At 42.4% G+C, this 16,135-nt stretch overlaps 1 protein-coding gene across 1 annotated transcript in view; it reads right to left on the bottom strand.

The window, feature by feature from the left end:
• Window positions 1-13,639, bottom strand: part of LOC123285608 (elongation factor G, mitochondrial-like) — a 47,883-nt gene extending 34,244 nt beyond the window's left edge. The window contains 9 exon segments of the mRNA XM_070509735.1: window positions 765-849; window positions 1,205-1,362; window positions 5,339-5,489; window positions 7,567-7,683; window positions 10,202-10,406; window positions 11,097-11,229; window positions 12,101-12,234; window positions 12,237-12,252; window positions 13,162-13,639. Of these exon segments, the coding sequence (XP_070365836.1) occupies window positions 765-849; window positions 1,205-1,362; window positions 5,339-5,489; window positions 7,567-7,683; window positions 10,202-10,406; window positions 11,097-11,229; window positions 12,101-12,234; window positions 12,237-12,252; window positions 13,162-13,494 (1,332 nt within the window). The 5' untranslated portion in view covers window positions 13,495-13,639.
• Window positions 13,640-16,135: the final 2,496 nt, after the last annotated feature.

Genomic DNA, 16,135 nt, shown 5'->3' with positions numbered 1-16,135 from the left:
TAAAATTATTTTCTCATTTTAGAAGTAATAAGAAGTAGATTGTAAAAATTTAAAAATAAAAACTAGGAAAAAGTCCCCAAATAAAATTCCATCCCAGAAATAACCACTCTTCACACTTCTAACTTATCCATCATTTTTCCCCACTTAAAATATTAGGAACAGAAGCAACAATATCCCAACAAAAAGCACACTCCATGCTCAAATCTTGGTTCCTAATACTATTCTTGATTAAAAGGAATCAGGGCTCCCAGAGAAATGGTTGATTCTAGGGCCTGGGCCATGTAATGCCACAAAGTAAGAAAGTATTCAAAAAAGCAAAACATTGAAGAACGTCAAAGAGACACAGGAGCCAACGGAAAGAGCTCCACTGGCCAAAGCTGGGCAACAGAATAAGTGACATACTACTGGATTACAACTCAAACTACAAATAAATATCCATGAATCCATACTGATATAAATTAATGACTGAGTAAACACATAAACAGGGGTAAAGAGACAACTCTCCCATATAGAAGAATCCCAAGTAAGTTAATGTAGATGCTGCTCCTTCCAGGAGGGGGAGCTGATGCCCCACCCCTTAACTGTGGCTGTGCATAGTAACTTCCTCCTAAAGAGTCAGTATCAAAAGGGGGAAAAAAGAGTAACTTTACAGCAGAGAACCCTGTCACCAAATCTTTTATGAGTCAATTTATAATAGGAATAAAAACCTAAAAGAAAAGAAAATCTCTACCTACAGCAGTTAAATACATTAGAAAGCAACTTACCTCCAGTTTAAAAGCCAGGCCTACGAATGGGTGAGAACTGTCTCTTTTGGAGTTCATTAAGATTTTGGTTTTTTCTTTTGAATCACTTAAAATAAAAGAAACATAAATCTATGAGATGCAATATTTAATACTTCTTTTATATCAATTTCTTTCATCAGAGTATTAGCTAAGAAAATGCACGTGTGTTAAACATTTCTGACCTCACATAAATGAAATTTCTTTGAAAGAGATCAGTAAGAGTAACTTCCTTGGGCTTAGTTACAACATGGTGACAGGACCAGAGCAGACTAAAAAATACAGAAATTATCTGGTACAGACAGGAAAGAAAAATAATCAATGCGTGCTTAAAAAAGTCTGTTTCTTAAAGGAACCATTGCTTTCATATTGCATAAGTGTTAACGTATTTCTGCAGAAACTAGGAGTCAGTTTGCAAGACTTACTCCTCCTGATGAAGAAGAGCATAATTCGGGACTTCAGATGGATTCGGTAGATACTCTAAAACAGCATCTAAGAGAGGCTGGACGCCTTTGTTCTTCAAGGCACTTCCCAAAAAGACAGGAGTAAAGGACCTATTTAGAGTAGCTCTTCGGATTGCAAGCTGCAACAGAAAAAAATTTAATGATTAGTTAATCTTAAAAATTACATTTTTTGTTTCAGATCAATTATAAACCAACAAATGAATGAAATGCATTGATACTCTTTGGAGTACTGGCTCTAGCGGAGACTAGCATCAGGTTCTCTATAACTTAAGGTCAAAATACAAAGAAAAAGAAACAAAATCAGTTCCTTTTTCAGGGCTTGGAAGCTACGTACTGTACAACGGCTTTCAACATTCTTGGAATGTCACTAATTTTCAATTTGGCAAAAAAAGATACATACATATAGAAAATAGACACATACACAGAAGAGTGTGAACAGTATGCTAACACTTGCACATAATAGAGGGAAAAGTTATACATATGCAAAAAAAAAATCTCTGGAAAGATACAACAGAAACCATTTACCAGTAACCTGCTTTAGGGAGGGGCAGAGAACTGAGCAGAGGGGAGACAGGTGGGAGATTTTTTACTGTATATCTTTGCATACTTTAAAAAATTTTAAACCATATGAAAGTATCATCTATTAAAAACACTTGGGGCCAGCCTGGAGGGGCAGTGGTTAAGTTCGCACCCTCCACTTTGGCAGCCCAGGGTTCACCAGTTTGGATCCCCAGCAGGGACCTACACACCACTCATCAAGCCATGCTGTGGTGGCATCCCACATAGAAGAATTAGAAGGACTTACAACTAGCATATACTACTATGTACTGGGGTTTTGGGGAGGAAAAAAAGAGAAAGATTGGCAACAGACGTTAGCTCAGGGCCAACCTTCCTTACCAAAAAAAGGCATACCTTAGAAAACACTTGATTGTTTATTTATTTATTTTTTAAAAGAACATACATACAGGAAGTCCAGCGGTACGGATCACTCATCATAAAGGGCAATGAGAGTAAGAGGCTCTACAATAACGAACGCCAGGCTTTAGTGCAAGCCCTATCAGTGGGCCTCAGGCTGCATCCCCAGGTGCCCGAATGGCCCAGGAGGTCTCCAAGCGTCAGCAGTGGAGCGTCAGCTCTTGCAGCTGAAAGAGGCCAAGGGCAGCGCTGTGGCCACAACCTACCTCTGCAGAAATATGGAGCCAGCATACAGTTATTTGTCAGTCCTCATGAAAAAAAAAAAACTACCCTCAAAAAGCTTAAAGCAAAATATTTATAACCAAAATTTTTAAACATCACGAAAATGAAAAGTAAGATAACAGCTAGCATGATAAAACAGAGCAGAACAGGGGAAAACATGCACAGCAAAAAAACAATTACTATTTGAAACTACCTTAGCAACTTGATTTTGCCATTGCTAGGAACCAAAAATGGCTAGGTCACTAACCACCGAGGCTACCCAGGCCACATGGTCACATCCTTGACCTTCCACCCCTCCCTTATACGCAAGTAGGGGCATATAAGAATCTTACCATGCTTACTTTACATCCATTGGATAGAGAAACAAATAGTGGTAGATAAATAGAAAAACTATTCCTATACCAGCCTAACAAAAGCTGTACTTTTCCAAAATTTTCCCTTGTTTTCTTAAGAAACACTTTGTTGACTTCCACTGTCTCTAATAATAATATATCCAACAATACAGAAACTAAAGTTACCCACGCATCCTGTGCAGAAAACAGTAAACACAGCAGGACTGGAAGTGCTATCCTGAGAATGGCCTGCTTGCAAGGTTGGCCCCTGGCTGGTGTCTGGGAACCAGGATTTCAGGAGGGTGCCCAGCATTCCCAGAAGTGCTAAGACTGGTTCACCGGGCCAAGACTGTTTGTACAATGTGGTGTATGCTAAACACCTGCTTTCCCTCTGGGAGTCCAGGAATTGGTGCATGCCAGGTAGAGGGTGTCATGTGACCAGCCCCCAATAAAACCTTAGGCACCGAGTTTCTGAGAAGCTTCCCTGGTAGATATTTCACAGGCGCAGGCACCACTTGCTGCTGGAGGAGTCAAGCACGCCTACGTGACTACACTGCGAGAGAACTCGTGGAAGCTTACACACGGTTTCTTCTGGACTTCACTTCACGTGCCTATTCCCTGTGCTGATTCTGCTGTATGTCCTCTCTCTGTAAGAAATCACAGCCTTGAGTGTGACTATGTCCTGAGTCCTGCGAGTCCTCCTAGTCAACGAACCTGGGCGTGGTCGTGGGGACCTCTTCCACATTCTGTTTAATAGATAAAAACCTAACTCTCTATTGTGGTTCCCAGGACACAATACTTGACTTTATTTATGGCCAGACCTATCCCTTCCTACACTGTGTTCCCTACTCATCAGAGAACTGAGGTGGTGAGCTTTGTGAGCGGTAAAGGACTAAGTTATGAGATATATTAGTAAGCATCCTCAGCTTCAACAGTTCTTTCCTTGGGCATCTGACCTAGAAACTCCATGAGTGCAATGTTTTACACACAATAATTACTTATGTGATTTCTGCTAAGTGCATGAAGTGGTTAGACAAAATGAATATCAGTCATTTTTTTATAATGATAAAATGTCCATAAAATAAAATTTACCATTTTAACCATTTTTAAGTTTACGGTTCAGTGGCATTATGTACATTCACATTGCTATCTTACCATCACCACTATCCATTTCCACACCTTTTTCATTATCCCAAATTGGAACTCTGTCCCCAGTAAACTCCCCCTTCGGCCCCTCCCCAGCCCCTGATTAGCACTATTCTACTTTCTGTCTCTAGGAATTTGACTGTTCTGTGTACCTCATATACGTGGAATCAAATATTTGTTCTTTTGTGTCTAGCTTATTTCACTTAGCATAATGTCTTCAAGGTTCATTCACATAGTATGTATCACAATCTTATTCCTTTTTAAAGGCTCAATAATATTTCATTGTATGTATATACCAATTTTGTTTATCCATTAATCCATTGGCGGACATTTGGGTCGTTTCCCCCTCCTGGCTACTGTGGATAGTGCTGCTATCAAAACGGTGGACAAGTACGTTTGAGTCCCTGTTTTCAGCTCTTCTGGGTATACACAAGTGCAATTGCTGGATCATACAGTAGTTCTGTTTAGTTTTTTGAGGAACTGCCATACTGTTTTCTACAGCAGTTATATCATTTTACATTCCCATCAGCAATGCACAAGGGTTCCAATTTCCCCACACCCTTGCCAACACCTATTATCTGCTTTTTTGTTTTTTGGAAATAATAGCCATCCTAATGGATGAAGCAGTATCTCATTGTGGTTTTGATTTGCTTTCCCTCATGGTTCACAATCTTAAGCATCTTTTCATGTGCTTATTGGTCATTTGTTATCTTCTATGCAGAAACATATAATCAAAAAATGGCTACCAGTCTTAGGCAGGGATCTTCTCTTTATTTGTAAAGAGTTGAGCAATGAAGTGAAAGACTCTATACAGCCTTCCAAACAGTACAACAGTGTAAGTACCAACATGCAGTCAGCAAACACTTAGCAGCCTTGTCTCTTAATCTCTCTTATTGCTGTAACATTTCTCTACATATCTTCTTTCTTTCTAATAAGGACATACCCAAGAGGTTAGCTATTTAAGTATCTTTTTTCTAGAACAAACTATGACTCCTTTTCCATTTAAAAATATTACATAACTCATTACTTAAAAAAAAACGAGTACGAGACCATGTCAAGCATTAATTTTTCCTGAGGAAGATTCGCCCTGAGCTAACATCTGTTGCCAACCCTCCTCTTTTTTTGCTTGAGAAGACTGGCCCTGAGCCAGTCTTCCTCCACTTTCTACACTTGCATGGCTGACAAGTGGTGTAGGTCTGCCCTGGGATCCAAACCCGGGAAGCCAAAGCAGAGCACAATGAACTTAACCACTAGGCCACACGGCTAGCCCTCGAGTACTTTTTGAAGAAAGCAATCATGTTAAATAAGTTTACTCAGATTCCATGAATAAGCCCATCGGAAAGCATCACATCTCCTCGCTGCAAACCAGACCCCCCACCTCGTGCTTTGTCAACTTAAGGCCCAGTTCGACGGCACCTGCCTTTAAATCAGAAACAGAGGGGATTTTTTCTTCCGGGAACATCTCACCAAGCTGCTCGTCTGAATTAGCAACACACTCAATCAGCTCCTGCCGGCAGTCAGCTGCTGCTGCTCTGAATTCTGCCGGAATTTCTCCGTATCGAACAACTTGACTAAGAAAAGAAACGTTTATTTTGGTACTTTGAGGATATTCGATTAAACACATAAAGCACTCATGAAGAAGATAAACCAATGGCTAAAATATTTTTTCAGATGAGAAAGAGCTCTGATATATTTGCAGTATAATGGCAAATAAGATTAACATACAGCTTTAAAGTTCAGACAAAACAGTGGGCAAAATACTTCACTGACACAGCCAGAACAAACCGCTCAAGGGTGTCCTGCTAGTGAATGGAAGCAGCAGGATTCGAAACCAGTCTGACCCCAAAGCCCGTGTGAGCACCTGAAAATTTATTACCCAAATGAATCAGAACATCATGGTCTCTAACAAGCAGATTTAGAGACCCGACTCCATTGCTTTCCATTAATAACAAACCAATCACATAATTTTTAACACAGACTAACCCATTTTGCAGTAAAAAAAAAAAAAAAAGGTTACTAAATACGCAGACTCTTCAACTTTGATCCCAATGCTTCATTCCTCTAGGGGACGAATAGCTAAGAGTCACAAATAAAACATACACAACCAAGAAATGGATACACCTGACACTTAGAAACAATAGTCTGACAGTTTTCAAAGTATTTCTTTAAAAATGGAACTTAATGTCAAAAAATAATAAGCTTTTCAGAAAACACATTTCTAAATCCAAAAAAGTAAAAGAAGCCAATTGCAAACGATCAGAAAATAATTATTATCCTAAAGAATGCTCTTCACAGCTTTTAGAGCTTAATTCCTTCCTTCCCGCAAGCTCCCTGACCCTTAGCGTTTCACATCAGAATATACACATGCCCGGCGGGCCAGCGCTGAGCAGGGGCAGGTATATTAAGAGGTTCCACCTGGGGTTCTGATGCACAACAAAGTTGACAAGCCTTCACTTTAGAGGACAGAAACGTGTGCCCTGGTAATTCTGGGGAAGTGGATTTAATCCTTTACCTACCAACATGTTTTGAGTCCCTGTTACATACCAGGTTGTTCTGGGGCTAGGGACATGAAGGAATAAGCCTGACAAAAATCCCTGTCCTCTTGGGCCTTACATTCTAAGGGGGACAGACAAACTTTGTTGCTGTCACACGAAAAGTGAGAGAAATGCCTCATCCGCTGGACAGCCTCCATCTTTTCCCTAACTACAAGATGAGATAAACTCTACAGCTAATTGATCATAGGCCCTATCACCCACCTGCAGGACCAGCAATCCCAGTTCCAGAGCAGAGGAAGGAAATCCCTCAAGAAGTACCTTTGGAGAAAGTGCCAGGCCCTTGGGGCCACTCCTCAGAACAAAGGGTCATTTACCACTCCCCACATTGTCTAGATTAGTGCCACTCAAAGTGCGGTCTGCAGACTTGCAACATCAGCATCACCTGGGGGCTTTCCAGAAACGCAGATTCCAGGCCCCACCCTAGATGTACTGAATCTCCGAAGGAAGATCCAGGAACATGTGCGTTAACAAGCTCTCCAGGGGATTTTTGTGAATGCTGTGGTTTGATAACCACTGGGCAATTATAGTGCTTTGTATGCAAAGGCCACTCAAAAGTGGACTGATGGACCAAATACCATGTCAAAAAGTTACCAATTTGCTTCTTATATTGCCCAAACCACATCTGTGCAATTTTTAACCGCCTTTACATATTAATCTTTTTATATTTGTAATCTCATGAAATAGGCAGAGAAAATATTTATGATCCCTATTTTCTTCATAGTTTTTGTCACAAGACCCAAGACATAGCAGCTGCTCCAAAAAAGTTTGCAGAATGAATGAACAAATAAATAAATCAGTTGAAAAAGAGAGATTGCATTCCTAGCCCAAGCTGAAGGCCTCCTTCCACCACACCAGGCAGGGCACAATGTGATAGAAATCAATTAGCGAAAACTTAACCTACGCTCCCTTGGAATGAATACTAAGCAAAATAGGAAGAAACCAGGATTAAAGGCATTGGAACAGAATCAGCTTAAAGGATATTCTCCCAGCCTCATTTCAAAAAGATGTTTACTCTGCGTTTAAAGAACTCATTCTTTTCCTTCTCTTTCATACTTTTTAAAATGTAAGATTTTAATATATTTTTAATACTTACCCAAAGTCTCCATCAAAATAGATGGCTCGCTCCTCAATAAGATCTATAATCCCTTTAAAATCGCTCTCCAAACCAATGGGCATCTGCACAAACGCTGCATTATGACTTAGCTTAGACCTGAAAAATAAAAATACATACGTTTACCTCTTTCTTCACCCCAAATGTCTCTGAAATGACAAAATAAATATAAAAAGAAATCTATGGCAGATGAGGTGGGACAGCGAGGGGTGTCACCAGCAGGTCAGAATGGAAGACATACGGCAGTCAGGGACAGACTGACAACCAAACTCTTCGTGCTCAGGAAGCCACAACCCTATTTAGGCAACAAAAAGAACTCTGAAGTAAGTGTTTTGCCATCAGATCCCCAGAATAGCCTGGATCAGAAACCGAAGGGGGAGGAACAGGTCAATGGGTAGCTGGCCAGGAAATCTGAAGATGGTGGGGTAACTGTGCCCACGCCTCATTCTCGGATCAGCCGACTCTCGTGAAGCCGAGTACTGCCATCTGAAGAGGAAGTTCTTAGGGGAAGACTCTCAGAGTAGGTGCTAAAGGCAGACACTCGTCACCAGCCCGTATCCCGACTCAGGCCAACCACTGAACAGAAGCCACACTCACCAGCAGGGCTTCTCCCTCAAGAAGAAATGGGCTCCAGCTACCAACATCCAGTCTAGACTTTAGGCCCCCATTTGTAACTATGGATAGATAACTAACAATCACCAAATATTCGAAGGAAACCAATAGCTTGAAAGAGAGGCATGAGTTCAAGAAATAGAACTAACGTCCAAAGAGAGAGTTACTATAAGAAAATAAAGTGTAAAGATGAGAAGTAATTACCTCTATTAACAAAGATGTTGCAGTAAAAGAGAAAGTTTATGGAAATTAACTATATAATTGCTGAAATTAAAAAGAAAAATATAGGTTAAACAAGAGAAGGGATACAGATGAATATCAGAGTAGTAAGCTGGAAGACTGACCTCAAGAATTCTCTTGTGACCCAGTGCAAAATGAGAAGGAGACAGAAAGTATGGCAGAAAAGTTAAGAAGGCGAGATTCAGGAGTTTCAAAATCTGTTTAATGAGAGTTACAAAATGGGAAAACAGATTAAAGAGAGTAGGGGTCAGCCCAGGGTGCAGCAGTTAAGCACACACATTCCACTTCGGCGGCCTGGGGTTCACCGGTTCGGAACCCATGGCACCACTTGGCACGCCATGCTGTGGTAGGCGTCCCACACACAAAGTAGAGGAAGATGGGCACGGGAGTTAGCTCAGGGCCAGTCTTCCTCTGCAAAATGAGGAGGACTGGCGGCAGATGTGAGCTCGGGAATAATCTTCCTCAAAAAAAAAAAAAAAAAGAGAGTAGACTAAAGAACCAAAGTAGAAAAATAAACGCTAACAGAAAATTTTCCTGGAATTCAGAAAAAGACTTGGGAAGAGTCCACTACTGCCAAGTACAAGTAAAATATAAGTAATAAAGGCAAAAAAGTGAAAACGTTCTATTTTACCAAGAAAATATGACAAACATCCAATAAAGAAAAATTTCATTCTCATGTTCCCAAATAGCTCACTTCCATCTGAGTGCACACAGTGATACAAAGGTCCTCAGCACCATCCCTCCCGGCACTGGACACATCACTCAGTCTCTCCACTACCACGAACCCAACTGCCTACACCCATCAATCAGCTCTGCCATGGGAAAGCTGAGTGGGAACGCTACAGCTCCATTTACACAGTTACAAAGGGTGAAGAGCGAAACGTGGACTCTTCCCAAGGCTATGTGACACACACAGTATTGTGCAAAATGTAAAATGCCACAAATACCACTGGGTAACATCTGGCACAGAAAGAAGTGCTACTGTGTCTCAGCAAATATGTTACCACATGAGAGCAAGGGAAGAGAGCAGACTACCTAAGGGCATTAATTAAAATTAGTTGAAGATGATCTTTTAGGTTTGTCTCAGTAAATGCAAGTACTTTTAGGATCTAGCCAGGCCTGGTGGTCAGTGGTAAGATCTGGCGCTCTCACCATGCCGCCTGAGTTCATTTCCCCATTAGGGAACCACACCAGCCCTCTGTCGGTTGTCATACTGTGGTGGCTGCAGGAATTCAAACACCAGCAGGGTCACCCAGGGTGGGCAGGTTTCAGTGGAGCTTCCAGACTAGACAGACTGCGAAGAAGAGCCTGGTCACCCAGTTCCAGAAAAAGTGGCCATGAAAACCCTGTGGATAGCAGCGGAATACTTCTGACGTAGCGCCATAAGGTGAGAGGACGGTGCAGAAAGACACCACTCTGCTGTGTCACTAGGAGTCGGAATCATGTCAACAGCTCTAACAAACTTTTAAAATCTACTCTAGATTATGACTTTTCTAACTATAGCAAAACAGTAATTACCAGATTGTCTTCTGAATTCACCTTCAACAACCCTACAATTTAAGTCATATTTTCACCATTTTACAGAGAAGGTAGTTGATGAGATCACAACACAAATCAAACTACTGACCTCAGTGTTCCACTTACTAAGATAAGTCACTCACATAAATAAATTTCTTTTTCCAGTGACACTGAATCAATCGTAGTTCTGGAGGTAAGGTTTGTTATCCAGATGGTCACAACCCCTGTCCTTTCTCAGGCTCGGTACCTCATTTACTGTAGGGCCCTGGCTGGGTTGGAGCCCACGCGGTCCAGTTTGTTAATGAAAGTTAGGAATGGAACATTGTAGCGCTTCATCTGACGATTAACAGTCATGGTCTGGCACTGCACCCCTCCGACAGCACAGAGAACAAGGACTGCACCATCCAACACTCTCAGGGCCCTTTCAACTTCTATTGTGAAGTCCACGTGCCCTAAATGAGACAAAGAAGTGTGGGAGAGTCTTAAAGAGCGGTCTGATTTTTTTATAACATGCAAAATTAAAAGTTTTTTATCTTTCACGACATAAGTCTTCTAATTAGAATGTGGATTTCTTTTTTCTTTTTTAAAGATTCTATTTTTCCTCTTTCTCCCCAGCGCCCCCCAGTACATAGTTGTATATATATTCTAGTTGTGGGTCCTTCTAGTTGTGGCATGTGGGATGCCGCCTCGGCATGGCCCTATGAGCGGTGCCATGTCCACGCCCAGGATTCAAACCGGCAAAATCCCAGGCCGCTGAAGGGGAGCATGCGAACTTAACCACTTGGCCACGGGGCCGGCCCCTAGAATGTGGATTTCTTAAATCACTCATACCATTCACCCAGCATAAGGTCCAGAGCCCCAAATCACTTCAAAAAGATACCAGGACATGGGCACCTTTGGATCAGCTACAACACATAAAACGTGAGAACCTTCCCACTCACAAATTATTTGCACTATTTTTCAAGGAAACTACATAAGGACGAAATGCTCTAGGTCCCAAGTCAGATTTCTCTAATAGGAAATTCACAGTCACACTTTAGAGTATTATTTGATACTCAACAATGAGCTGGGTCATAGAATAGAAAAGAAGTAAATGGGCTTTTGCCAAAATAAGCTGCAACAAAACCAAGAACTCAGCTTACCAGGAGTATCTATAATGTTGATGTTGACATCCTTCCACACGGTATAGGTGGCCGCTGACTGAACAGTGATTCCTCTTTGTCTCTCTAGTTCCATGGAATCCATGACAGCACCAACGCCATCTTTACCTTTCACCTAAACACAAGCACAGTGATTCAGATTTCTGTCCCTATATTCCAAGAAGGAAAGAAGTCTTTACTGAGGTGGAACTAGAGCACAGATGGTTAACTGGGCAATTTCCAAAGAAGCCTAATCACCAAACCAGATCATCTCTTGAAATAGAAAACTGGTAATAGGTTTTACCCTCTGTGAACTGTCTAACCCTCTTTTCACTGCTGCTCCCAGCAAGGGCTCCCACAGAGCGATCACCTGGTCTGAAAGCCATTGTTGCTCCCTCTGCCCCGCTCCTGCCCACCGGCCTCGTGTTAGTCCGGGAGCAGATGTTCAGAGAACGGGTTCTGCCCTGCTCTGCTGCATGTAGAGTCTGAGGCCCAGGTGGGAAGGATTCAGCTTTTAAAGCGTATGATTTAACAAGACGATCTTTTATCTGAAGAAATATTTTTAAATGGAAAGTTAAGTCACTCAATGATATAATAATTTCTTCAAGAGAGTTTCAAGATTTAAAAAAATTTTTTTCTGCTATATGTATTTAACTCAAGCTCATACTATATATTTAAAACCATTTTTTCCACTTAACATTATAAACATCTCTAAATAACATTAAAAATTATGTATATACTATTTTAATGGCTGTTGAAGGGTACATCATATTGACAACACTCTTAAAAGACAATCTACTCAAGATACCCACAGTGATGGTCTAGACGGATTCCTGAGAGCAACATTTCAGGCCAACTTGAGCAATCCTCTGTGTGATATGACTGACTAAAGATCCACGGTTACCATTCTTTTAACCTTTCAAGTTTTGTGAAGTTTATCAAACCATTAACTACAAAACAAGTAAAACCAAGCTCTAACTACTCTGGAGCCCACCACAACCACACACCTCATGCATCTTTGCAATCCTGCCGGTGTACTAAAGCACCCGTTCTGTCAATGTGGCTTTCCCAGAATCAATGTGAGCTGAGATTCCAATATTTCGTATTTTCTCGTTGGGAATCACCCCTGATGAACACCATCGCAGACCTTCCAATTAACCTGAAAAGTAAGAGAGATCAATTCAGTGCACTTTTTCTAAGAGAGAGCATGGGTTCAGCGGACATCGTTCCTCCAGAGAAACTCAACGGACACAAAACACCATACGAGACAGCTTGGAAAGGCAAAAGAGGGCACGTCTCCACCGCAACTCCCGAAACCAAAGGGAAGGCTGCAGGGGAGAGCAGAGAAGACACAGCCTGAAAACAAATACATAATCAACCAATCAGAAAAAGCTGCTCGCATTAATTATATAATTAACTAAAAGGGGACAACTACTTTTATCAAATGTTATAGGTTTGAAAGTATACACTAGGGATAATAAAATCAGAAAGATAGATCCTAACAACTACTTTACTAGGAACTAGAGTTTTCATCTTAAGTTCTGCTGTTTCCCCTTCCCCCTTAGTCTCGTTCACAGCTAGCAAGGCCGTCCGAGGACTTCCGTGCTTCACGCGGTGGTACCGACAGCTCTAACGCAACCCACAAAAGGTTTCCAATTCCTTCTACACAAAGTAAACGACTTTTTTTTTAAACTTTATTTTACTTGGGGCGGGGCGGGGGGGACAGGGCAGAATCCTGCATTTTATGGAATTAAGACACAATGTAAACCACTGCCCACAGGGCTGCACATCCAAGTGCACTGCGGTCACTTGTGGGCAGAGGGAAGCACAACTTGGAAGCGGCGGGTAAAACTAATGGGAACCCTGGCGCCGGGCGCCTCCAGAGTAAACCCAGGGAAGCCTGCGAGCCGCGCGCGCCAGGCCCGGGCACAGCGGGCCACCGCCCCCCGACGCCAGCCCCCGGGCGCGCCCCGCGGCCGGCACGGACAGGGAGAGGGGCCCGGGCCGCTCCGAGGGCCACGCGGCCAGGGGACAGTCCGGGCTCGGCCCCGCTCCCCGGGCACTCTACCTGCCTCCCCTGCCAGCCCAGCGCGGCGGGGACCCGCGGGAGCCCGCGCCCCAGGGCCGCGGCCGTCCCCAGCAGCCTCATGGCCGGCGCAGAACCGGAGCGCAGGGCCCGCGGCTCCGGGATGCTCAGCAACCGGCACCGCGGCGGGAGACCTTCAAAGTCACGCCGGCCAGCAGCGCCTGAAGAGCACTTCCGGGGCGAAGGACGCGAGCGCGGAGGGACGAAGGGAAAGAGGGAGGAGCTCCCGGATCTCAGGGCCGAGCAGCGCCCTCCGCTGCCCGGGCGCCCTCTGCCGACGAGGAAGAGGAGCTGCAGTCGCTTCGCCGAGCTCATCCAGCCTTGCACGCTCCCAGAGCGCTGCAGCCTTTTGGGATGTGGTGCCAACTGTAGCAACCCGGAGAAACGTTTTTTAACAGAATTTAAGTGACAAAAAGAGCAGTTGTCATCTATGCTACCATCACAGATATGAAAAAATACTTATCTACAGGACACGACCTGAAAAGAATGTGGAAAAATGATGACTGAACTATCAATTACAAGTGCTTTTTCTCATCTCGAACGTTCCGTCGTTCTTCGGTGTTAGGCGTTTTAGGGCCAGTTCATATGGAAGACAGCATCCTTGACGATTCCACTTGGAGGCATCGCGAACTTACTATGTCCGAAACGAAGCGTCTGATCTCCCTCCCAGCACCGTCTTCTGCAGTCGTCTTCATCTCATAAACCGCAGCCGGTGCCGCACTCAGTCGCTGTGAGCGCGCCGTCTCCTGGCAGCGCGTGCCTTAACCCCTCGCCGGGGGTCGGGGCCGCGCGCCAGCCCGCCTCTCCCGCCCCGGCCCCCTGCCCCCCGCCCCGCCGGCCGCTCCTGCCCGCGCTTTCCCTCCGTGCAGGCGGCCGCTCAACGGGGTGCTCCAGGCCCGGCTCTTCCGCGCCCGCGAGCTCCTCCCCGTCGCTCTTCTCGTGCGGCTTCGCTCTGCAGAGCGCTTCTCAGACCAGACGTCTCACACACCTGAGCGCTGTCTCCTTTCCCAGTGAGGTCAATGCCGTGAGAACAGTGACTGGGCTGTGGATCGCTGGGTCGCCCTGCGTGGGCTAGGTGCTCAATGATATTTGTGGAATGAACGAGATCGAATAAATAGAAATCAGAGGAAATTACAAGGGACAAGTAAAACCAGAGACTCAGTAATGAATTTCGAATTTACTTTTTGTATATCATCCATATATTAATTTACAAAAAAAGATTAAGCTGCTTTGATGAATAAATCCGTTAACACTGAATATACCATTAAATAAACTTTTTCATTTATAGACTTTCGGAGATTGTCTTAGAAGCCTTTATATGTATTTGTTTAAAATATATAAACACATAATTATGTAAATGGTAATAAAATTTTAAGATATAATTATTTAATAGTACATATAAAACAGTACATCTGTTACACTGAAATTACCACTTTAACAGTTTCCTTGAGGAAAAATTCATACTCATTATCTTCTATGTGTGTATATTTTCATATTTTTCCGTAATTATTATACAAAGTATATCTTATTTTTATTAATCACTTTTAACCAAAGGGATCAACTATTTTCTCCACAGAGGAAACTAAAAGACAAAAAACCAAGAAGTCTCTAGCTAAATTCTTATGTGTACACATTATATGGTACCTCTGTTAAGTTTTACAATGGCAAAATACACATATATGGTATCATCCAAAACATTTGCATATTCTTTTAATCCAGTCACTTTATAAATGTATAAGAATAAAGATACATTGAAATTATCTTTAGTGACCAAAGCTTTGTACCATTTTTCACTTATAAATTACGCAAGTATCCAAGGGCTAATTGCACATTTTCTAAGGTCTTGAGAAGTTACCTGAGGATTTGAATAATTGCAATTTTAGCTAACACATTTGGTCCTTATAATTAATAGAATTACAATTTCATAAGGTCAAAACCCCTTTAAAGGATATCTGTATTACAGCTTTATTTAAACACCATTTTATATTTTGTAACCTTACATAATTGGTGAGTCAGTGATAACTTATTTGACCTATAAGATGAATACAGGAAAGTTAGAAAATTTAAATCATGAGAAGTTCAACCTTAGTTTTATATAAGCTAGAATATTTTATTAGCATTAATTTTAAATAATAAAACCTGGAGAAGACATATAGTTGATTTAAAGAAATATTCATTCATTAGTTTGCCCAAATTCATCCACTTATCGGAAATATTTCATAAACCTTTTTTAAAAATACTTTATAAACCTTATATTCATAATCATTAAATCATATTTAAAAGCTCCTCTTTTATCTTAAAACCTTTCTGCTTATAACCATAATAGCAAAGGCTATTATTTAAATTTGCTCATCCACATTTTACGCAAAAGCAGCACAAATAGTTTATTGGCTTTTTTCTCTTAGCCATTTTGGATATTCATTTGCACCAGATAGTCCTAGATTGCACATATGACAAAATTATTTTTTTCTGAATTCATCTTTAAAAATTTTCAAGTGAGAGGAAAAAGAGAAATAGGAAAAAAGGTGAGCTAGAGCCAGCTTTATACCATTAAAAGATAAATTGAGGCATATTAAAAATTTTGACTTTGAGCAAAAATGGGTTAAAATCTGGCAGCAGCAAATGGGAAGTGGTCAGGAACAGCCCACCAGCGGGAGCCAGGGGAAGACTTTGTAGAGAAGAGGCAGAGGCCAAGCAAGGCGATCACTAGGCGGGCTGCGGCTTCCGCGGGCGCCTTCTTTGGGAAGCCTGGTGGGTGGCTGGGGCCCGAGGGTTTGCGGTCGCAACTCTCAGCCCCGGGGCGCTACAGGCCTAGGCTTTGGTTTGCCTACAGAGGCTGCTAAGGCATTAAAGCCCCTGTCTGATGGGCCTCCTCGGTTACTGAGTTTGATAATACTACCGTGAAAGTACCCCTGGAAAAGGCTGATTGCCTTCCTCTTCACGGAGAAGAGAAAGT

The sequence above is a fragment of the Equus asinus genome, chromosome 5, assembly GCF_041296235.1.
Source record: "Equus asinus isolate D_3611 breed Donkey chromosome 5, EquAss-T2T_v2, whole genome shotgun sequence".
NCBI classification, from domain to species: domain Eukaryota; kingdom Metazoa; phylum Chordata; class Mammalia; order Perissodactyla; family Equidae; genus Equus; species Equus asinus.
This window is presented reverse-complemented; position numbering and strand designations above follow the sequence as displayed.